The sequence below is a fragment of the Eumetopias jubatus genome, unplaced genomic scaffold (genome assembly GCF_037043125.1).
Source record: "Eumetopias jubatus isolate StellerSeaLion01/CBP00866 unplaced genomic scaffold, mEumJub1_p1.0 scaffold_2, whole genome shotgun sequence".
Taxonomy (NCBI): Eukaryota; Metazoa; Chordata; class Mammalia; order Carnivora; family Otariidae; genus Eumetopias; species Eumetopias jubatus.
In genome coordinates, this window is record NW_028274808.1 from 73435901 (window position 1) to 73460754 (window position 24854).

At 38.7% G+C, this 24854-nt stretch overlaps 1 protein-coding gene across 1 annotated transcript in view; it reads left to right on the forward strand.

Moving 5' to 3' along the window:
• DCHS2 (dachsous cadherin-related 2) overlaps nucleotides 1-24854 on the forward strand; it is a 120332-nt gene that overhangs the window by 77064 nt on the left and 18414 nt on the right. Inside the window, 2 exon segments of the mRNA XM_088021328.1 lie at nucleotides 12469-12582; nucleotides 22434-22645. Coding sequence (XP_087877454.1) covers nucleotides 12469-12582; nucleotides 22434-22645 — 326 coding nt within the window.

The following is a 24854-nucleotide window of genomic DNA, read 5'->3' on the forward strand; positions in this document are numbered from 1 at the left end:
ATGTCTTTTAAGGACAGCAATACATCTCCATAAAGCTGTGACAGTCAAATGGAATCATTGAAATAGTTTAGTATAGTACTCATTATGTGGCAGCTAACAACATCTTAAAAGGCCTCTCTTTAATCTAAGTAAAGCATATTTTTAAGATTTTTTGGGAGACATTTGCATTGTTTCTTGAAGTAATTGGAAATGTGCCGGGTATCTAACAACCAAAGTCGAGAATCACTTGTATAGAAAAATTGTGCAGCCTTTCTCTCTGGACACTGGCAGGCTCTGGATTCTGGCTGACTTGGGAGCTGCAAAGGAGAAAAAGGCTAGCTCTTGAAAATGAAGGGAATTTGAAGTCTGGTCATGAACCTAGGGATGCAGACTAGAGAGGGAATCACTAGCAAATGAGGGGAGACTAGCAGCACTGGGTCTGCAGACAAGATTTGGAGTCTGATCCAACGTTGAAGCAATACTGAAAATTTTCAACCTCATGCTTTAAATAGTCTGTAAATCACAAAAAGGGGTAGTCAGAACAGATCAAGGGATCACTTTAGCACCTGCTTTTCTCTAAGTTGTTATGAATGAATTTCAAAGGATTGAATCCATTTATAGATAATCCTCCTTTTAAAAAAGTTGGCCACTAAAGTCTGTAATCCCATTAAAAATACATTTCAGACTTAATTTTGTTTACTTCTCGTTTCATGTATTAATTCTATATTGGTTTTCTTCCACATCTCTCTTTTCCTAAAGCTCATAAAAGGGCAATAAGCACTTTGTATAGCTTCCTCTATTATTTCCGTAGGTGTTCACAAAAGCAAATGTGTTCAAGATTTCATACCATTTATGTTTTAAAACATCGTTTTCATCTGTTCACTAATTATGGAAAATTATTTGTTTTGAGATTTTCCATGCTTTGTCTCATCCCAGGGGTGAATTTTTTGGAAAGCTTTAGTAACATATGTTCAGTCATTTTTGATGATGGGAAGGTAGGAGGGAAAAATCAACTTTTCTTCCTTTTTTTATTGTGGTAAGAAACACAAGACATAAAATTCACCATCATAAATAACCATTTTTTTAAGTGCACAGTACAGTAGTGATAATGGTAGGCCCATCATTGTGCAATGGATTTCTAGAACATTTTCATCTTTTAAAACTAAAATGCTATACTCATTGGACAACAAATCATTTCGATCCTTCCAGCCCCTAGCAACTGCCACTCTACTTTCAGCTTCTAAGGGTATGGCTACTTTAGATGCCTCATGTAAGTGGAGTCATAAAGTATTTGTCTTTTTGTGACTGGTTCATTTATGAAACCTCATGTAAGTGGAGTCATAAAGTATTTGTCTTTTTGTGACTGGTTCATTTATAAAATCAAGGTTCATCAGTGCCTATGACAGGATTTCCTTCTTAAAAAAAAAAGATTTATTTATTTGAGAGAGAAAGAGGGAGTGAGCTGGGGGTGGGGGAGAAGGACAGAGGGAAAGGGAGAGACTCTCAAGCAAACTCCCCACTGAGGGTGGAGCCCAAGACCCTGAGATCATGACCTGAACCGAAACCAAGAGTTGGTCACTCAACCGACTGAGCCACCCAGGTGCCCCAGGGTTTCCTTCTTTTTAAAGGCTGAATAATATTTGCTGTATGTGTATACTACATTTCTTTATCCACTCATCCATCGAAGGACATTTAGGTTGTTTCTATCTCTTGGCTATTGTAAATAACATTGCAGTGAACATGGGTGTGCAGACATCTCTTTGAGATCCTGTTTCCAGTTCTCTGGATATACACCCAGTTGGATTTCTGGATCATATGACAGCTCTAATTTTAATTTTTAGAGGAAATTTTATACTGTGTTCCATAGTGGCTACACCATTTTGTAACACCACCAACAGTGTCCAAGGATTCCAATTTCTTCATATCTTCACCAACACTTATTATTTTCTGGTTTTTGTTTTATAGCAGCCATCCTAACTGGTGTGAGGTGATATCTCATTGTGGTTTTGATTTGTATTTCCCTGATGATCAACGATGTTGAGCATCTTTTGAAAAAAAAATTTTTTTTTTTGCTATTGACTTGAAGGAGTACCTTATATATTTTGGATATTAACTCATTACCACATAAAGAGTTTGCAGATATTTTCTCCCTTTCCATAGGTTGCCTTTTCACTCTGTTGATGGTTTCTTTTGTTGTGTGGTAGCTTTTCATTTTGATGTGGGCCCATTCATCTACTTTTGCTTTGGTTGCCTGTATTTTTACTGTCATATCCACGAAATCATTGCCAAATCCAATGTCATGAAGCATTCCCCCTAAAAGTTTTCTTCTAGGATATTTACAGTTCCGTGTCTTACGTTTAGGTCTTTAATCCTTTTTGACTTAATTTTTGAGCATGTGGTAAGGTAAAGATCCAAATACATTGTTTTCAATGTGGATATCCAATACCATTTGTTAAAGAGACTAGCCTGTCCCCAGTGTGTAGCATTGGCACCTTTGCCAAGATCATTTGAAAATATGCACGAGGGTTTTTTTTTTCTGGAATCTCTGTTCTGTTCCATTGGTCTCTATACATCTATCTTTATATCGGCATCACACTGTTTTGATTACCGTAGCTCTGTACTGTTGAAGTTAGTAAGTGTGAAGCCTCCAGCTTTTTTTTCCTCAAGATTGTTTTGGCTATTTGGAGTAATTTAAAATTTCATATGAATTTTAAAATTCTTTTTTTCTATTTCTGTAAAAAATGCCATTGAAATTTTGACATGGATTGTATTGATTTTGTAGGTTGTTTTGTTTGTAGTAAGTCTTGCACTACATGAACAGAGAATATTTTTTTCCATTTATTTGTGTCTTCTATAATTTAGCAATATTTTGTAGTTTTTAGTGAACAAGACTTTTGCCCCCTTGGTTAAGTTTATCCTATTTTTACTCATGCTATTGTAAATGGGATTGTTTTCCTAATTTCTTTTTCAGATCATGCACTGTTAGTGCATAGAAACAGCTGATTTTTGTGTGGTGATTTTGTATTCTACAACTTTGCTTAATTCATTTATCGGTTCTAACTGTGTGTGTGTGTGTGTGTGTGTGTGTGTGTGTAATCTATAGGGTTTTCTATATATAAGATCATGTCACTAAATACAAGCATCATTTTATTCTTTTTTTCCGATTTTGAGGCTTTTAATTTCAAAGCCTGATTTCTCTGGCTAGGACTTTCAGTACTAGGTTGCATAGGAGTGGTGAGAGTGAGCATTCTTTCCTTATTCCTGGCTGAAAAACTTTTTGATCTCACTGTTGAATAGGATGTTAGAGCTATGGGCTTTTCTTCTATGGCCCTTATTACATATGGTAATTTCCTTATGTTCCTAGTTTATTGGGTGTATTTATCATGCGTGTGAGTTTTGCCAAATGCTTTTTCTGCATGTATTGAGATGATCATGTGATTTTTATTCTTTATTTTGTTAAGATGGTATATCACATTGATTTTCATACATTGAAACATTGTTGCATCCCAGGGATAAATCCCACATTGTTATGACATACGATCCTTTTTAATGTGCTGTTGCATTCAGTTTGCTGAATTGTATTGAGGATCTTGGCATCTAGATTCATCGGGGATATTAGTCTGTAGTTTCCTTGTGGTATCTGGTTTTGGTATCAGAGTAATGCTGGCCTCATAAAATAAGTTTGCAAGTGTTGTCTTCAATTTTTTGGAAGTGTTTGAGAAAGATTGGTTTTAATTCTTCTTTAAATGTTTGTTAGAATTCACTAGTGAAGCCATCTGATCCTCTTTATGGGGAAGTTTTTGATTATTGATTCAATCTCCTTAGTAGTTATACATCTATTCAGAATTTTTTTCTTTCTTCAGATTCAATTTTGATAGATAGAGTGTGTGTTTCTAGAAATGTATTCTTTTCTCCTAGGTTATCTTATTTGTTGGTGTATCATTGTTCATAGTACTCTCTTATGATACCTTTTAGTTCTGTGACATCATTTGTAATATCTCCTTTTTCTTTTCTTTCTTTTTTTTTTTTTCTGACAGAGAGAGACACAGCAAGAGAGGGAACACAAACAGGGGGAGTGAGAGAGGGAGAAGCAGGCTTCCCGCGGAGCAGGGAGCCCGATGCGGGGCTCGATCCCAGGACCCTGGGATCATGACCTGAGCAGAAGGCAGACGCTTAACCACTGAGCCACCCAGGCACCCCTCCTTTTTCATTTCTGATTTTTGTTATTAGAGGCTTCTTACTTTTTTTTGTCTGGGCTAAGGATTTGTCAATTTTGCTGATTGTTTTAAAAACTCTTAGTTTTGGGACACCTGGGTGGCTCAGTTGGTTAAGCGTCTGCCTCCAGCTTAGGTCATGATCTCAGGGTCCTGGGATGGAGCCCCATGTCAGGCTCCCTGCTAATGGGGAGTCTGCTCGTCCCTTTCCCTCTCCCTCTGCCCCTCCCCCCAACTTGTGTTCAAGCGTGTGCACACACGCACTCTCTCCTCTCTCTCAAAAAAATAAATAAAATCTTAAACTCTTTAGTTTTATTGATTTTCCTCTTGTTCTTTACTCTCTATTCCACTTATTTCTGTTCTAATATTTATTATTTCTTTCTTTCTGCCCACTTTGCTTTTAGTTTGATCCTTTTTCTAGTTCCTTGAGGGGTAAAGTTAGGTTGTTGATTTGCAGTCTTTCATCTTTTTTTTTTTAAAGATTTATTTAAGGGTAGGGGGAGGGAGGGAGGAGCAGAGGGAGAGGAAGAGAGAGAGAATCCTCAAGCAGACTCCCTGCTGAGCGCAGAGCCTGATGCGAGCCTGATCCCAGGACCCTGAGATCATGACCTGAGCCAAAATCAAGAGTTGGCTGCTTAGCCGACTGAGCCATGCAGGTGCCCCTCTTCCTTCTTTTTTTAATGTAGATATTTATTGTTGTAAAATTCCCTCTTGGTCTTGCTTTTGCTATAGCCCATGTCTGGTATGTTGTGCTTTTGTTTCATTTGTCTCAAGATATTATCTAATTACCCTTTAGATTTCTTCCTTGAGCTACTAGTTGTTCAAGAGTGTGTTATTTAATTTCCATGTGTTTATGAATATTCCAGTTTTCCTTTGCTATTGATTTCTATTTTCATTCCATCGTAGTCAGAAAAGATACTTGGTATGATTTTAATATTCTTAAAGTTGTTAACACTAGTGCTTTGCCCTAACATGTGATCTGTTCTGGAGAATGTTCCATGTGTACTTCAGTGTATATATGGGAATGTGTAATATACTTGAGAATGTATATTCTGCCGTTGTTGGCTGGAGGGTTCTGTGTATGTCTCTTAGGTCCAATTAGTCTATAATGTTTTTCAAGTCCTCCATTTCCTTATTGATCTTCTATCTGGTTGCTCTATCCATCATTGAAAGTGAAGTATTGAACTCTTCTACTATTATAGTGTTACTATCTGTTTCTCCCTTCAATTCTGTCAGTGTTTTCTTCATATATTTAGGTGCTCTGCTGTTAAGTGCATATATATTTATAATTGTTATATCTTCCTGGTGAATAGAACTTTTTATGTAGCATTCTTCTTTGTCCCATGACAGTTTTTGACTTACGCTCTATTTTGTCTAAGTATAACCACAGTTCTTGCCTTTTGGATACTATTTGCATGGAATATCTCTTTCCATCTTTCCTCCTGCAGCCTATATCTGTCTATATATCTAAAGTGAGTTTCTTGGTGGCAGTATATACTTGAATGTTATTTTTATTAATCCATTCAGCTATTCCATGTTTCTTGATTGGAGAGTTTCATCCATTTACATTTTTAAAAATTACTGATAGGAGGGGCCCCTGGGTGGCTCAGTCGTTAAGCGTCTGCCTTTGGCTCAGGTCGATCCCAGGGTCCTGGGATCAAGCCCCGCATCAGTCTCCCTGCTCAGCAGGAGGCCTGCTTCTCCCTCTCCCGCTCCCCCTGCTTGTGTTCCCTCTCTCGCTGTGTCTCTCTCTGTCAAATAAATAAACAAAATCTTTGAAAAAAATTACTGATAGGAAAGGACTTAGTATTGCCACTTTTAAATTATTTTCTGTATGTTTTTCGTTTTGTTCTTTTCTTCTCTTGCTGCCTTCCCTTGTGTTTCATTGGGTTTTTTGTAGTGACATGTTTTGAGTCCCGTCTTATTTCCTTTTTTTTAATTTATTTTTATTTTTTTGTATTATTATGTTATGTTAATCACCATACATTACATCATTAGTTTTTGATGTAGTGTTCCATGATTCGTTGTTTGCGTATAACACCCAGTGCTCCATGCAGAACGTGCCCTCTTTAATACCCATCACCAGGCTAACCCATCCCCCCAGCCCCCTCCCCTCTAGAACCCTCAGTTTTTTTCTCAGAGTCCATAGTCTCTCATGGTTCGTCTCCCCCTCCAATTTCCACCCCTTCATTCTTCCCTTTTGTGTTTCTTCCATAGATATTTTCTTTGTGGTTACCATGGGGATTATGGAACACATCTTATAGTTTTAACAATCTGTTTTAAACTAGTAACAACTTAACTTCAATCACATCCAAAAACTCTGTTCCTTTACTTCTCCTTCCCACTTTATGTTATTGATTTCACAAAGTACATCTTTTTATATTTCTATGCATTCACATAGTTTTATAGTTATAGTTATTTTTTATGCTTTTATTTCTTAAATTTTATACCAGAATTAAAAGTGATTTATGCACCACTGTTACAGTGTTATGAGATTTGGTATTTGTCTATATATTTACCTTTACCAGAGAGCTTCATATTTTCATATACTTTCACATTGCTGTCTCGTGTCATCTCAACTGGAAACATTTAACATTTCTTGTCAGGCAGGTTTAGTGATAGTGAACTCTCTCAGCTCTTGTTTATCTGAGAAGATCTTTATTTCTCTCTCATCTCCGAAGGGCAGTTTTACTGGATATAGTATTCTTGGTGGCAGTTTTTTTCTTTCAACACTTTGAATATATCATACCATTCCCTTCTGGCCTGGAGTTTTCATAAAAGCTTTTTGGATCATATACTGTTGCTGTTCGTTCAGTTTCTTCATAGGGGTTGAGGTCTTAGGCTTTATTCAGCCATCTTGCTGACCTCACTCCCAACTTTCTTAAATGCCTGAAATATGTTCAGCATTTCAGTGGCTGGGTGATTAAAAGATAATGGACAATTCAAAATCATCCAAACGTTTAAAAAAATCTCAAGTCAGTCATCAATAAGAAAATACTTGCATTGCTTAGAAATGACAAAACTAAAACTCTACAAGTACTTACTCATGAACAGCTCTGAATAAAATGTTTTTATTATTATTTTACCTAAATACGTCCATGAATATTGATTTTTCTAGTCACATAACATTAATTGTTACATAATTCTGCTTTTAAATAGATAGTTCACTGCTGCTACAGATGGTATTAATTTTTTAACTGATTGTAAAGAAGAAAAAACAAGAACATTGAATGTATTATACTTTTTGATGCAATATTAGTCTTAAAGTAAAATTTATAAAAGCTGAAAATGTAAATTTTTCTGTATGTTTCAATTGCCTCATGGGAGTTAAAGGTACAGTGTTGGTTTTCATTTTATCATTTCTACCTCTGTGCAAAATGAACAGTAATTTTAAATCTTCTCTAGATGCCCAGAGACAGACTTTTATCTAAAATGTGCATGGGGCACCTGGGTGGCTCAGTCGGCTGAGCATCTGACTCTTGATTTCAGCTCAGGTCATGATCTCAGGGTTGTGAGATCAAGCCCCATGACAGGTTCCATACTCCATGCTCAAATCAAGCCCCATGACAGGCTCCATACTCCATGCTCAAATCAAGCCCCTTGACAGGCTCCATACTCCATGCTCAAATCAAGCCCCATGGCAGGCTCTATACTCCATGCTCAAATCAAGCCCCATGACAGGCTCCTGCTTGAAATTCTCTCTGTCCCTCTCCCTTTGCCCCTCCCTTGCCTAGCATGCTTTCTCTCTCTCTCCCTCTCAAGTAAATAATAAATAAATAAATAAATAAATGTGCACAATAAGCTGGGGTGTCTGACTTGCTCAGTCAGTGGACTGTGCAACTCTTGATCTTGGGGTTGTGGGTTCGAGACCCATGTTGGGTGCAGAGATTACTTAAAAAAACAAAATCTTTAAAAAATAAATTAAGTAAATTCAGTAAAATTAGCACAGATAAGCCAAGACTTAGAAGGATCCTTTAGATATTTCCTCTTTTGGGGGACAGTCTCAAATTTAAACTTCATCTGAGGAAGAAGATATATAAATATTTGCCACTCTTTGCTGACTTTAGCATCTAGTTTGAAGTATTTTGAATGAAATTCTTTGTGTGCTACAATTTCATTTGATATTGTGAACATCTTATTTGCAGTAAAAATAAGATTGTTCCTTTTATGAGGGAGTCCATATGTGATTCTTATTTGCAATTCTGTGCTCATCTTTATTTTTTTACATGCAAGTGATCTGCATGTTTTATTTTGTAATCTGGCATATAATTAAAGCATCCTAAGCCATGGAGAAAAGGCCATCAGCAAGACCATACATCTTGCCTGCATAGCTGTTTCTCTTCTTACTGCCATTCTTAAGAACATATGACAAGCCAGTTGAAATAAAATTTCTTGTACTTAAAAACTAAATTGTATCAGGAAGCACAGAATTGTGATTGAGCGCTAAAGACAAAACATACTGCACTACTATGAAGGCATATTCCTACTGAAAATGTAAGGCATTTTTATATTAACAATATGTCTCCTAAAGTGTAACAAAGATAAGTCTCAGATTATAATGCAACTTGAAACATTCTCAACATGTGCAGCAACTTGATTCCACCATGATTAATTAAAATTCTTTACATTGTCACTAAATGACTGCATAACTGGCTTGAAAAGAACCACCATTTGGAAGCCTCAATAAATGATTTTAAAACTTTGTCACAGTTTGTGTTAAACATAACATTTTAAAGAGAGTAATATATCCAGTTTTGGTTTTCCCATTCTTTCTCCATAATGAGTTCTATTTTATGCCTTTTCTCAATGACTTTTCAGTTTTGTGAATAATATCACGTACTTGTTTCCTTTAATATGGATAGTGATCATTGCATTTGTCTTTGAAGTCTCCTGGAGAAAATATTATGTGTTCCAGGGCCTTTTCTTTATTCTCTTCTTTTTAGTGAAACCCTTTTAAGTATCGAGGGGAAAAAAAGTATCTATTGATTTGGCCTGGCTTAGGGATTTTTTTACTGTAACCTGTAGCAAGATGGCTTTTGAGCTTGTTCCCTGGGGCCTGCACAGTGGAAGTCAATGTGGAAGCTCAGCAGAGGTCTTAAATAGGTGTTATTTTTTTTTTAACTACTGAAAATCCCACTATCAGATAGTGTATTATAGCAGTGAGTGATTTTTTAATTTATTTAATTTATTTTTTTAATTATTTTTTTAAAGATTTTATTTATTTATTTGACACACAGAGAGAGCGAGAGAGAGAGAGAGAGAGGGAGAGAGTACAAGCAGGGGGAGCGGCAGGCAGAGGGAGAAGCAGGCTTCCTGCATGAGCTGGGAGCCTGGTGTGGGGCTTGATCCCAGGACCCTGGGATCATGGCCTGAGCTGAAGGCAGCGGTTTAACCAACTGAGCCACCCAGGCGCCCCATATTTAATTTATTTTTTTAAAGATTTATTTATTTATTTCAGTGAGAGAGAGAGAAAGAGCACAGTGGGGAGGGGCAGAGGAAGAGGGAGAGAGAAGTTCAAGCAGATCCCAAGCTGAGCATGGATCCTGACATGGGGCTCGATCTCACCACCCTGAGATCAGACCTGAGCTGAAACCAAGAGTCAGAGGCTTAACTGACTGCACCACCCAGGCGCCCCTGATTTTTTTTTTTTTTAATGATTGCTGCTGGTTTAGAAGGGCCCTGTAGGCAGAGAGGCATTCTTCAAGCCTCTCAAGCTAGAACACTTCAGTGAGCATCTCCATCCCCTACTTCCTCCATCTCCTCTATTACCTCCTTTCTTCCCACACTTATTGATATAAAGAACAATATGAGTGATTCTCAAAAAGGCATGCTAAGCATAAGAAGGCAGCCACTCATGATTTTTCAAGTACATGAAATTTTAGAAGCAAAACTAATCTAGACTTGCAGAAATATATAGAACACAAATATATAGAAAACCTCCTGTGCTCTCACAGAATTTAGTCCAACTTCGTGGAAAGATGAGATCAGTCTATGAGTACGTTCAGTACAAGTTCATGGGTGACAAATAAGTACCATACTCTAAGTGCTAGAAGGGCTGATAACAAAAAGGAGAGATGTGTCTTCTCTGTCAGGGATGGTAAATGAGCAGACTCAGGCCTGTAACCAGGCCACAGCTGTGTTTTGTTCAGCCCCTACGATGGCTTATGTTTTTCCCCTAAATTAAATTATTTTCTGACATTTACAAATTGGGAGATTTCACATGAAAATAAATATGAATTTTTGAGCTTCTCTTAAAAAGACCAAAATTTCAAGCATCCAAAAGCCTGCTTTCTCTTCCCTACTGGCAGTGATGAGTTGAAGCTGAGTGTCTCAGGCACATCAGACAGCTTCCTCTACCCATCTGGCTCCTTCATTTGTCCACACTTCTTACTTTTACTCAAAGGCATCTAAGTTAATGATCCCTGCTCTGTTCTCATCTCAGACACCACATCAACACTTGGGTTCTTATCAAATGCTTCCTTTCACTTTTCCTCCTGTGCCTTGCTGACACCCTCCTAAATCAGGCCCCCATTGCTGCACATTTAGCAACCAGAGCGCCTCTTGCAGAGCCCACCTCTTTCCCATCTCCCATTCGGTACCACATGCATACCTTCGCCAAGAGGTGGCATCCTGCCAGAGAGCGTGAAAGTAAGAAGAGAGGCAGGGATCACTGCCAGAGTGGGCATCCAAAGTAGATCCTGTAAGTTACAGGCCAAAGATAAGAGGATTAGGACCAGTAAAGAACTATGAAAAAGTTTCTCAGAAGTGGTGGGTAAATACTGAACAAAAGCCAAAGAACAAAGATGAATCTTAAAAAAGAGTGAAAATGACCAACAAGCACATGAAAAGATTCACAACATCGATGATCAGACATCAGGGAAATTAAAATTAAAACCACAGTGCGAGAACTACCACACCTCCACTAGAATGACTGACGTTAAAAAGGCTGATGATACCAGTGGATATGCAGCAACTGGAATTCTCATATCTTGCTAGCAGGAATGTAAGATGGTATAGCACCACTTTGGGAAATAGCTTGGCAGTTTTTTATAAAGTTAAACACACACTCACTCTAGGTGTTTACCCATGAGGAATGAAAACGTGTGTCCACACAAACACTATTACATGGATGTTCATAGCAGCTTTATTCGTAACAGCCCCAAACCGAAAACAATCCAAATGTCCATATATGGAAAAATGGATCAACACATTGTGGTATGTCCATTCAGTAGAATACACTCTACAATAAAAAATGTAATGAGCTCTTAATACACAGAATAACATGCTTGATTCCTAAAAGATAATGCTGATCAAAAGAAGAGAGATACTGTATAATTTTCATGTGTATAAAATTTTAGAGGCAAAACAAAGTAACAGAAAGTAAATCAGTGATTGCCTGGGACCAGAAGTAAGAGAAAACTGGCTGCAAGAGGTCAAGAGAGAATTTTTTGGAGTGATGGAAATATTCTACAGCTTGGTTCTGATGGTGGTTACACAGGTGTATATAGTTGTTAAAACTATACACGTATATAATTGTATATATACATATATGTTGTATACGTATGTATGTATATATGTATATATATAACTGTATACTTAAAATATGTGTATGTTATTGTATGTAAATGTTACCTTAATAAAGTTGATTAAATAAAAAAATAATTTGAAAGGACAGGCAGTTAAAGGAGAAGGACAAATGGGCAACCAAGGTAGGAAGTAAAACAGAGGTGAACAGCAAAGGGCATGAGATATTACACATGAAGACAACAAAGTGCTAACTTGAGGCCAGAATGGATTCTTGAGAACCTTCCAGTGAAATCCCAGTTCTAATCACACCAATTGTCTCATTGCCTTTATCAGTGCTTGCTGATTCTTCTTTCATGCTGGGAATCAATTTGTTCCTATAACTTGAAATGTTATATGTCTGCCCCCCCCACACACACACATAAAAAAGTGTTTTCTATCACATGGCATTGTTTTTTTTTCTTCCAGGGAACTTAGCACATCTGAAATCTACTTTGATTATGTATCTGTTTAATGGTCATCTGTCTCCTTACTTTAGTTAATGATCGCCGTAAGATAGAGATCTTTCCTAACTTGTCACTCTGTGTCCAGCACCTAGCATGGGATCTGGCTTATTGAAGACACTCAATGACTAATCACTGAATGAATGAACAGATGAAAATGTAGTAAGCAAATAATAAATACCCAGTGTTTGCTCTTGTTTTTCCCTGAAATTTCTTTTCCTAAAGTTCTTTTTACCTATTTTTTACAGGTACTTCTATTGTGACTGTAAAAGCTGTTGCTCCTGACCCAGCACAAGACAGCATTAAATATTCCATTTTTAGTGGAAATGAAGACGGAGTTTTTTCCCTGTGCTCCAACTCAGGTGATCCTTCTCTCTCCTGTCATAGCTTTTTTTTTCTGCTTCATTTAATGTTACTAGTAAGAAATTCTTCTGCAGAGGAAACTCAAAACTTGAAAGATAGAAAAATTAGAGGTAAATAATTTAAAAAAGAAGTAAGAGACAATTTTTTTTATGGTAGCTGATGAGAAATTGTGGGAAATCAAGACTACTTATTTGTTTACATGTACTTGCTAAGAATCCTGTTCTTCACAGTTGGCAGTACCTAGCCTACCCTTTGAATTTTTGAAGATAAACTGGTTTCTACTTATAATTTACTCGTCTATTTGGGAAAATGGGAGATATAGAAGACAGACCATCAATATTGAGTTTGAATTGAAAATAACCACACATGTCTAGCTATAGGGCATTTTCATCATGAGATTCTTCTAATTCGCCACTGAATGTCAACAATGCAACAAAAAAGGACAGCTGGAAAGGTTTCTATGTGATGGTAAAGAAATTACTTCCAAATACAGCATGTATTAAATTTAACTTTAATAAGACCATTATTGTGTTTTAAATGAATACCAATTGATTATTTGAAACATACTTTTTTGACTAACAACTATGTAGTAGATACATATCTACTGCTGCGTTGTCAAACCTCAAGAAGAATGTTTTTAATAATTTCTATATTACCATACAACTGCCTTATGTAATCTGTACTACATGCACATGGGAAGAATTGAGAGGGAGTAGTTTCTTAAGCAAAGGCCTTCTCATCCCGGGTAGTTTTATGACTCTGGTCCATACCAGCTTTGGTCAGCAGCCTTTCTGAGGTAGCCTGCTAGCTCTTCATCTCTTTGCCCCATCGTTTGGTTAAAGGGTGGTGCAGGAAGCCTGTTGACAAGAAGGCCTTTGTGAACATCGTCCAGCCTTAAGCTTCTAGCAGTCCACGGGTCTGAAGGTCCTGGGAAAGGAGCTGAGATTAGAATGTTTAGAAGAAGGAGAGTAGCAGAGTTTGTACAATTTCCCAGGCTACCCACATCCTTCTGTCACCTCACCCTTAACATAGCCCAGGCTTGGCCTTATTTTTTCAGGAGTCTCTAAAATTCAGGTAAAATATGCCTAGGGTTAGTCCAAAGAGGACTTCCACAAAAAACTCTTCACTTTTCAATTAAATATTTATTTATGTTGAAGTTTATTTCACAAGTTTATTGTGAAACAGCTGCAAGAAGATATGCTAAAACATAGAAAATTCTTTAATAGCCATGTACTTGCCATCCATCTCCAGAGATGAGACATTACTGGAACCACAGGAAGTCCCTGTGTCTCTCTACTTTGACCCAAGGCAATCCATAACCAATCATCTGAGTTTGGCATTGATCACTGCCTTTCTTTCTTGATAATTTTCCAACTGTGTCTGAATCTCTAAATGATGTGTTATGTCCTTTTACCTTGGTTGAAACATCATGATAGAATCATGCTAATGTCCTCTCGTCTGTGACTTGATTCTTTTGCTCAACATTTTGTGGTTTGTGGTGCATATGCCATTATGCACACATTAGAGTGGAGTAGCAAAGAAGGTATGTACCTGCTGCCAAGGTTATAAACCAGAGCACAGCCATTATTGTCAATGCTTCCTTTGAGCCCTTTTCCGATGGCTTCCTTTCTGTCCACGGCTGCAGGCTGACTAGTGTCCCTACTTCAGGGATAATCATTCCTTTGTGACTTATAGTAAATGCATTTCTCTACAATAAAACTGTTTGGTTTATTTTTTAATTTTATATAAATGGATTAATAGTCTGTGTATTTTATTGGGATTCAATTCTTTTTATTCAAAATTAGAATCTTTCGTGTTAATGCATGCAGATGGGTCTCTTTCACTTTCAGTTCTTTATGGCCTTCTGCTTTAAGTCTATGTCACAACTTATTTATCCATTCTACCGTTGATGGACAGTGAGGTTTTCCTGTCTGGGGATATAATAACAAACGCTGTGAGGAGCGACCTCATACGTGTCTTCTGGTGCATATGTGAGGAGTTCTCCGGGCCCCAGAGTCTAGGCTGGGCATATACATCAGAGGATGCATATGTTCAGCATTACAGATAGTGCCAAATTGTTTTATGAGGTAGTTTGCTCCACTTTACATTCCACCAGCACTGAATGAGAGCTATCACGGTTGTTTACGCCCTATTTTCTATTGTCAGTCTGGTGGGTGTGAAATGGTATCTCACTGCGGTTGTCATTTGCGTTTCTTTATTACTAATGAATGTGAGCAATTTTTTTCACAGTGTATTGGACATTACTGCTTTCTCCCATGTGAAATGCATTTTGATGCACTTTGTCTATTTTTCTACTGGGTTGTTTGTGTTTCTCTTTCTGAACTGTAAGGATTTTTTAATAAATTTCATTAGCATTTCTCCTTTGCTTTTTGTTGCAGATATATTTTACAATTTGTGACTTGTCTTTCACTCTCTTACTGGTACATTTTTATTTTGATGAGTTAGAATTAATCAGTCTTTTACTTTATGACTTTCCCATTTTGTAAGTGAAGAAATTCTTCCCTATCCTGAGATCAAGAAAATATTGTTGCATTGTCTTTTAAAATTGTTAGTGGTTTTCCTGTGTTTCACGTTTATATCTATAGTGCATCTAGAATTTATTTTCCTGTTTTACATGAGTTAGGGATAACTTTCCTTTTCCTTTTTCTTCTTTTTTTTTTTTAAAGAGGATTACCAGTAATTCCAGCGACAATAACCTTCCCCTGTGATCTGAAATACCCCCACTGTCATATGTTGTTTCCATAACTGTTTACAGGATCCTTGACTCCTTTGCACTCATCTCTTTGTCTGTCCACACACCAACACCACACTCCCTTAATCACATAGACTTTATAATCAATCTCCATACCAAGGAAGCAGCCCCATTTTCATGTTCTCCATGAGTATATGAGCTGTTATTGGCCCTTTGCACTAATATGAATCATTGTATCCACTTGCCAAGTTTTCACACACACACACACACACACACACACACGCCTATTGGGATTTTTTTTCCCGAGGAAAGGAGATTTATTCATAAGTCTTTGGGTGATGTAAGAGCTATCCACACTTTTCATACATGAAACCCAAGTAATCATGACATGCACATTTGATTTCAGTGAAACCTCACTCGAATTAACAAAGAAAATGTCCAAAACAATTGCATGGCCTCAATCTAGAATTTAAGTGACTAACTCATCAGGCCAAAGTATCTTCCTCACAAAGCTCTGTATAGTGGTGCGTTGTAACTAATAATCATCTACCGAAGCTCTTCTTTTCTTTTATTTTAACTGTGGTAAGAACATTTAACATGAGATCTATTCTTTTAGCAAAATTATAAGTGTGTACAATACAGTACTGCTAACTCTAGGCACAGTGTTGTCTAGCAGGTTTCTAGAACTTATGCATCTTGCATAACTGAAGCTTTATACCCACTGAACAGCACTTCCCTGTCACCATCGCCCCTCCCCTATGGCACCTGGCAACCACCATTCTATTTCCTGCCTCCAGGAGTTTGACTATTTTAGATACATCATATGAGTGGAATCATGCCATCTTTATGTTTCTGTGACTGGCTTGTTCCACTCAACTTAGCGTTCTAGGGATTCATCCATGTTGTCACGTACGGCGGGATTCTCTTTGTTGAGACTGAATAATATGCCATTGTGTGAATACACTATGCTTTCTTTGTCCATTCATCCATCCATTTAGGTTACTTGAATTTTTTGTTGGAATTGTATTAATTCTAAATATCATTTTGGGGAAAGCCTGTATCTTTACAATATTGTCTTTGAATTCAGGATGATATAGAAAAATCACATCCATTGTTTCCTTAAATATATTTTAATAAAGTCTTAATTTTTTTAAAGCAGGCTTGCATGGTTTTTGTTAGATGTAGTCTAAATCCTTTATACTTTTTCTTGCTAAAGTAAGTGAAAAAAATGCTTTTTCTGACAATGCTATTAGGTTTACTTGAAATTAGCATTTATATTTTGATTTTGTATCTAGGAAACCTGTAAACTACTGATTCTAATATTTTTCTGAGCATTCAGCAAATATGATCATTACCCAAACATGAACCAACTTCCCTGGGTTTGCTGGAATTATACAGCTATTTATCTTCTTTTAGTGGTTAGCCGAGCTATTTTAACATATATAATTGAAGTCTAACATTAATCAATATCCTGCTCCTGAATAATACAAGAGACTTAGAATTCTTTATCTCCAGATATCCCTTTTTCAACTTATAAGCTCCTGTGGGCCACAATTATAGTTCTTTCCAATTAGACATTATTAATATTTTTTCTCTGTTTTATTTTTATTATGTTAATCACCATACATTACATCATTAGTTTTTGATGTAGTGTTCTATGATTCATTGTTTGTGTATAACACCCAGTGCTCCATGAGGAACATGCCCTCTCTGATACCCATCACCAGGCTAACCCATCCCCCTCCCCCCCTCCCCTCAAGAACCCTCAGTTTGTTTCTCAGAGTCCATAGTCTCTCATGGTTCGTCTCCTGCTCCAATTTCACCCCCTTCATTTTTCCCTTCCTGCTATCTTCTTCTTCCTTTTTTTTTTTAACACATAATGTATTATTTGTTTCAGAGGTACAGTTCTGTGATTCAGTAGTCTTACACAATTCACATCACTTACCACATTATTAATATTTTTAAATAGATTTCTATGCTTCTTTGCTAACTGTTCTTTCTTACATCTCAAACTTACCTCTGGTGTCATTTTCTTTCTACCTGAAGTACATCCTGTAGTGAGGGTCTGTTGTAGTAAACTTGTTCAGGTTTGGTTGTCTAAAAATGACTTTGTTTAATTCTTGTTTTTAAAAATATGTTTGCTGGTCTTAGAATTCTAAGTTCACGGTTATTTTCTCTCATCACATTTAAAATATTATCCACTGCTTTCTGGTTTCCAATTGTTGCATTAAGAACTTAGCTGTTGATCTAAATACTGTTTATTTATATCTTTTTTGGAACCCTAGTTAGACAAGTATTGAGCCAGACACTCTCTCCTACATCTCTTTTGCACATTTTTCATCTCCTTGTCCCTTTCTCTTCAATCTTTATTTCCAGAAGTTCTCTTGGGTTCCTTGTCAACAATTCCTGGTCTCATAAAAAAATAATCTTTTTTTAAAAATTGAGGTATAGTTGACACACAATGTTATGTTAGTTTCAGGGGTAAACATAGTGATTCAACAAGTTTATATGTAATTCTACTGTCACCACAAGTGTAGCTACCATGTGTCACCATACAATGTTATTATAGCATCATTGACTATATTCCCTATGTTGTATCTTTTAACCCCATGATTTATTCATTCCATAATTAGATGCCTGTAAAAAAGTAATCTCTTCTTCCTTGCTCATGTTTCTAAACTTCTTTTTTATACATTTAAACATATGCAATAATTACACATCCTGTGTCCAATAATCTAGCATTTTAAGTCTTTGAAGATTTATTCAGTTTTCCATAGATTTGCCAGCTCTCATTCATGGTGCCTTGTTTCTCTGTGATTTTCATGCTTGTTAACTATGAGTGTTCATTGTTCTTAAAACTTTTTCTCTGAGGGTTCTTTGAAGACTGGGTTGAATTTGTGCCTTTTAGGGAGGACTTGTTTTCCTTCAGCAGATCACCTGGGTACATCATCAAGCAAAGACTAGCTTAAATGTAATTATTGAGGGTTTTAAAAACATATAGCTGTGATAGTATGGCTACCATAAATTCAGGCTTAAGTTAATAAATTCACAGCAGAGACCTTTTTTTTTTCCCTTCCAACCAACACCAAGGTCAAGAAAAGCAGGTTTCTGTGCATCCATTTTGAACTTGTTTTTGTTTTTTAAATACTGATCACTCATTTGGAGCATATGTAGCCTTTGGGTTTATAGCTTTATTCTGGTTTTCCCATTAGACTCTTCACCTTTTGTGGGTTCAGGCTTCTTCTCTTGTTTCTCATACTCTGTGCAGCTATCAGAGACGGATTTCAAGGAAGAAGATTCCCTTGGAACAAAAATGGGCTTTTAGTACTCGCTTAGCTTCCTGGATTACTGTTTTCAGTTTTTTGTTTTGTTTTGTTTTGTTTTTGTCCTCTGAGGATTCCTTACTAGTATACCAACTCAATCATGCATTTCAATACACACACAATTTATCAAGCATTTTAGTTGTTTTTGTTATGAAGTTTTCCATACCGCTGTCAAGAAACCTTTTTAAAAACTTTTAATTATGGTATTCAATTCATCTTTCATGTCACCTGTGGCACATAATCTTCAGGCTTGTGTGTAAAGCTACCTAACATAGGTTTTATGAGCATATGTATTTTAAGCCATATGCCAGTTAAAATAGAAAACTGACGTGTATGATAACTCTGTAAAGATCACTAAGGTTATGGTTACTCTTCTCAAGGGTAAAAATGTGAGAAAGCCATTTTGTTAGTTACTGACTTCATAAGTTCTGATAAGAAGGATCTCTGATGAGAACCGCATTTTCTGTCCATTTTGTGCCAGTGTTTGCTCTGTCCCATAGTCACAAACCAAAGGTTTACTTTTGTGTTCAAACTCCTTGTCATGTCAGCTTAAAGACATCTCCTACTCATTGTCTACACCAGCAAGAATGTTGGAGTTTTACTCACATCATGTATGTAAATAACAAATGGTTTGGTTATTCCCATCCCATCCCATGATTTGGTAGGTTGGGGGTGACATAAGACAAAAATGATCAAACTTGCCATGTGTCAAGGATGTGGTTTTAGCAGGAGATAGTTTCAGAACTTTTGGATAACATAAATAATTTGTCACAGTCTGCTTTGGGTATATTCATATGCATGTGCACAGTTTGTATTGGATTGACATTCCCTGATTATGCTATCAAGCAGTTAGCATTTGAAGAATCTTAATCTCATTTCGATGTGTATTTTATAACTTGGGCAAAAGCTACGTGTGTACACATAGGAGAAAGAAAATAGTACTGCAGTTTCATTCTCAAGTTATTCTAGAACTGGTGCGCTTAAGCGTAAGAACTAACATTAAGTCTTTGCCCATGAGGCTTGTACTGGAAGGAAAAACGTGGACTTCTGCCCAGACTGAAAGCCCAGTAGTTCTTGCATCTCACCGGTGACAGTAAATCCTTGATATCTCTGAGAAAAATATGCGTATATCATCCCAGGCAAATGTGGGTCTGGTAGGTGTGCCAGCCTTGAGTCATCTCACAGACGGGATATTGTCTTTCCTACTTACACAACTTTCTCAGCATATGCCAATTGTTATGCCAAAAATAAAAGCCAAGCAAGGAAAACATTAGAACTGCAGAGCCATTCCAAGTGCAAAATTCCAATTATCAAAGCCTAAACACAAGCCTTTTATTAAAAAATCCACTTTGATCTGTGCTGTAATTGGCACACTTTCTACTAAGTGACACTGGCAATTTAGTGTTGCTTTTCTATGTTATTTTTCTTTGGCTAATAGTAACAGAACATGATAGCAAGTGGAGTGCTCTGTTCAGCGGAGATGGAGTGCTGGATGAGAGCTTGGACCTACCTCAGACTGGGGCTCCTCTGCCGTTTGGGGGTGCCGGTTTAGCTCTTGTTTCACAGAGGTTTCTGAAGACCAGCTTGTTTCATTACCAGCTCATCAAAATGCATCTTAATGATTTTTCCAGCTACCAATGGTCGTATCTACCCTAAATTTTCTGCCAGGGGTGTCAGTCACATCAGACTGTGGCCCGTAAGAGTAATCTGGTTTTCTGGAGTTGATAACTGGTGACAATAAGTGAAAGTGGCTTGTGGAAATTTTACATTTTGTAGTATAGTGAGTTCCTCATATAGAATATATTTAGCTGCTCTTAATAACAGAAGAGAAGCTATAAAAATCTCCCAAAAACACTCAGTACTGAAGTTAGAACACTAGAACAGGGCATGATTCCCATTAGCATCCAGGTAAGTAGGCAAGAGCCTGACATTTTCTTGGACTAGGATGGTTGTCTGAGGGCACTGGTTCAGATAGAACAGTAAGAACTATGGCTTCTAGGCCATATTGCCAGAAACAGTTCAGGTTCTTTCACCTGAGACTTTGATTAGTCCATGACTATGAAGTGTTTTCTTTCTAAATTCAGAGCTTTTGCAGATATTAAATCTATACCTGATGATGGAAAGGGTAAGGAACATGGTAGGACACTGGAATATAGATCATGATCCTGCACAGGAACATTCTAAATATGCACTGTATCACTTCTCCTGCAACCCTACAAAGTCATTGTGAATACCCCCATTTTACAGGAGAGGAGGCTCAGCTCCATAGAACCTGAATGACTTACCCTGGGTCACAGGCATAGTGGAGGTTACTTACCTAAACTAAGTAGCCAGGGCTAGGATTTATACTTGGTTTCAGGTATCTCAACCTCCCAATCAGTGTTCATTCAATGAATCTCTATTTGATGGAATTTCTGACAGTGAGAGCTAAGTAAATAATAAAATAATAATAATAAATTCAGTACAAAATTTGTCAGCAAAAGGGAGAACAAAAACAGAACAGAAAGTTGAGAAGGAAATCAAATCAGGGGATGATTTTTCTTAATTCGGAGGAGAAACTCATGCAAGGCACAAACCCCGAGAGTCAGCTTCCCTAACCTGTTTATACTTTGTATATGAGGGTATAACATATAATTATGGATGCCTTCTGTAGGCCAGACCCTGAGCTAGGCACTAGGAATATGACAGTTGGTGTAAAAGATAGGCACCCATCCGCACCTTGTAAGCTTCTAAACCAAGAAGAAGCACCAGTCTGAAACAGATGAGCACAGTACATGCAGGTGCTCCGTGAGAGTCTGTTGCAGGCTGACCACAGTGACGGTATGGGGCTGGCTGGTCTGGAAAGATCCCTGAGGAAGCGCAGAAGTAGGGAACCATGCCAGGCAGATGGAAAAGCATGCATGGTGACTCTGTAACGAGCATTTGAGGAAGAGAACATGTAATTATTTTTAAGATTTATTTATTTATTTATTAGAGAGCGAGAGAGCGAGCGAGAGAGAGAGAGAGAGAGAGAAACAGCATGAGAGGGGAGAGGGTCAGAGGAAGAAGCAGGCTCCCTGCTGAGCTGGGAGCCCAATGTGGGACTCGATCCCAGGACTCCGGGATCATGACCTGAGCCGAAAGCAGTGACTTAACCAACTGAGCCACCCAGGTGCCCCTGACGAAGAGAATATTTATGAGTGTTCTGCACACAGCAGAGAGAGCAACGTGGGGAATGGCAGGAATGAGACTCCTGAGGCAGGAGAGGCCCAAGCATGTCCGTCCTATGGAAGTTTAAAAATGCTGAATTTTGTCATAATCACCATGGGAAGCCATGGAAAGGGTTTCTGTGGCACAATGACAGTGTCCATTTTTTATGATTCAGTTCAGAATGGGAACTGGATTAGAAGGGAGACCAGAAGAGTGATGCCACGGGGCCCTTCATGTAGGGGAGAAGGTGGGAAATGCCAGTGGCTCAGAGGAGGGCAGTAGCAGTGACGATGGAGGGCAGATTCAAGAGATGTTTGAAAGATAGACTTTGCAGACATGGAGATGGACTAAATATGGAGAGAGAAGGGTCATTTCAGAGACAGCTCCCACATTTCGCCTATTTCATAGTTTCTCTCCCTCCGGTGTGTTAGAACCTTGCAAATAACCCCACATTTCTCAACTTTTTTCACAATGAGCCCAGTCAGGTGGGAAGGGCGGCCAGCCATCGGGAGATTTGGAGGGACAGGGAAGAGTGTGAGCATAGGAGTGAAAGGTGATTTGGAGCTTTTTAAACAATGAGTACATCATTTTCTTTTATTTTTTTCCTCCCTCGGAATCAAAATAGGAGAACTCACTGTGAAAAAACCCAAGTTTCTCGATTTTGAAGTGAGACATGAAGTACGACTCATCGTTTTAGCGGAAAGTAGGGGGCACAGAGCCTACAGCAAAGTAGCAGTCTTGATACAAGATGTGAATGATAACTTACCATGCTTTGAGCAAAGCGTTTACCAAGTGTCAGTGTCTGAAGGCCTGTCCCACAATGCTCACATCATACAGGTAACAGAAATGTGTTTTGTGTATGTGTATGTGTGTGTATGGAAATTATCATCAGTCTGCATCAAAATATCTAGAGCCTTTTTCGAGGACATAAATGTGTCTAGGGCATGTAAAATGTTTGATGAACTGGATGAAACCTTAGTTCGAAGGAAGTCTGGAGTTTCTGAGTTCACACTTCTTCCTCTCTTCATCCCGTGCTGTTAGTGCCCACCTGCTTTCTCTAGGGACTCTACCTGACACTAGCAGCAAATCCACAGGGGCACAAAACTCAGCTCAGTTTATCATGTGTACAACTTAGAGGGGAAGTCAGAAAAGTAAGCATAAGATGTAAATGCATGTTAGTAGTGTTAAATAGAAGTGCCCATTTAATGTCATGAGAGAGAAGAGGAGAGACAGACTCTTCCTGGAGGAAAAGGGTAAGACTTCGCAGAAGAATGGTATTTGCGCTTGGTCTTCAAGGGCGAGCAGGCGCTCGGCTGGTGGAAGCACAGCTGGATGAGCATGGACAAAGGCATGGACCCATGGAAGAGCTCCCTGGGTGCGAAATTTGCAGACATTTCACATGAAAGTCCCAGATCCACTGTTCCCGGGCCTCATCCCATCTCAGCAAGGAGGCCTAAGCCATGAAAAAGAGGATCTGTTTTTAGGGCAGTCTCGTGCAGGCTCTAAGACCCACTCACCCTTGATAGCCTCTCTGCCTGCTTCAGGACTCGGACCCAGTTCCACCTTTCCCTTCGCAGTTGAATTGCTGTTCTGTCTTCAAGAAGCTGGACATTGGGAAATGTACAACCTCTTGGGAATCCGCACAAGAAATCCATATAAAAACCCCTTCCTGGCACAGTCACCAGCCCACCGGGGCTTTCCCTCTGGCCTCTCTAACCCCGCTACTGTGATCCAGCCCCTAGTGATGATTACTCCCCTTCCTCTCCGGGTCGAGGGGGCCAGGGAGCCTGAGGACGTGTTAGAACACCTTCTGAATGAGACGTCCCACAATGCTCTACTGTATGGCTGCCTCCACCTGCATCTGGAGAGACACCTTCCTTTGACCTTCAGTTCAGCTCCAGATGTACAGGTACCTCTCTGTTGGTGCCGACAAGACCAGTGGAGTCTTGGCCCTCTTGGAGTCTTGGCTCTGTGCATCCCACACTGTCCAGGATACCTAGGATTTCCTCTGCTGTTTTTGCAGACTTGTGTTGTATGACAGTGCCCTAATCGCTTCAATCGCCAGCCTGTTCCAGAAATGCTTTGGTTTCAGCCACAACTGAGAAGAAGGGGAGGGCGTTCCCTTGCCCCATCTGTATCACTCTGCGCAGTGATACATGTTCAGGGGGGGATGACAGAGACCTCTAGAGCCACTGTGGGGCCTGCTCTCTCACAGAGGACCCCTGCACCGGGGCGCTACTGCATTGCACCTCTTCATCGTTCATGCTCACCTGGATAGAGCTAGACTGCTCCATGCAGAACACAAGAAGGGGAAGACACCTTTAAAGCCCAGGTACAACAAATGGGAAAGAGCCTGGCCCACCCATGTGTCAAATTAGGTCAAACTTCAGGAAGGCTGAGTCAGGGATGGATACAAGGACCTTCATTCTTCACATTTTTAGATCATTTAATTTGTTCCAGGAAACCAAAACTGCCATTTTCCTGTGTCCTGTTCAGATAAACAGGAATGTCGAAGGCTCTGGAGTTCTAGCGCTTGTGGTAGTTCTTGCTTTTGCCATCACACTGCCCACAGTCCCTGCTTTTGGTTACAGCCCCGCCAACTTCTTTTAGGAACTGCCCATCCTCTGTCAGCTGCAGTCTTACTGAGATTGTCAGTCAAGGTAGTGACGTGTCCTCCGTCCCCTGCCCAAGGCGTTGTCATCTGCCTCAGTCTCGTGTAGGCTTACTCTCCCTCAGATCTGAAACTTGAGTGGTAAGACACCAGCACAGAGGCACATTAGAGCTGATTCATCTTGGTGGCAACAACTCAAAAGAAACTGTGCCCCTGGGGGACCCAGGTCCTTGGCCTTCACCCAGACACTATCTTTCTGATACATTTTTCCTGGTTAAGTTTGCCATAGTGGATATGTGCTGCTGGCGTCCTAAAACCCTAATGGATACACCTCCTGGGAGACCTACTCTTGGGAACACTCGGAAGCATATGGACCCAGAGGATATGAAGGGTTTTATTCTGCCCAGATGCACATGAGTTTCTTTTCCTGGTGAC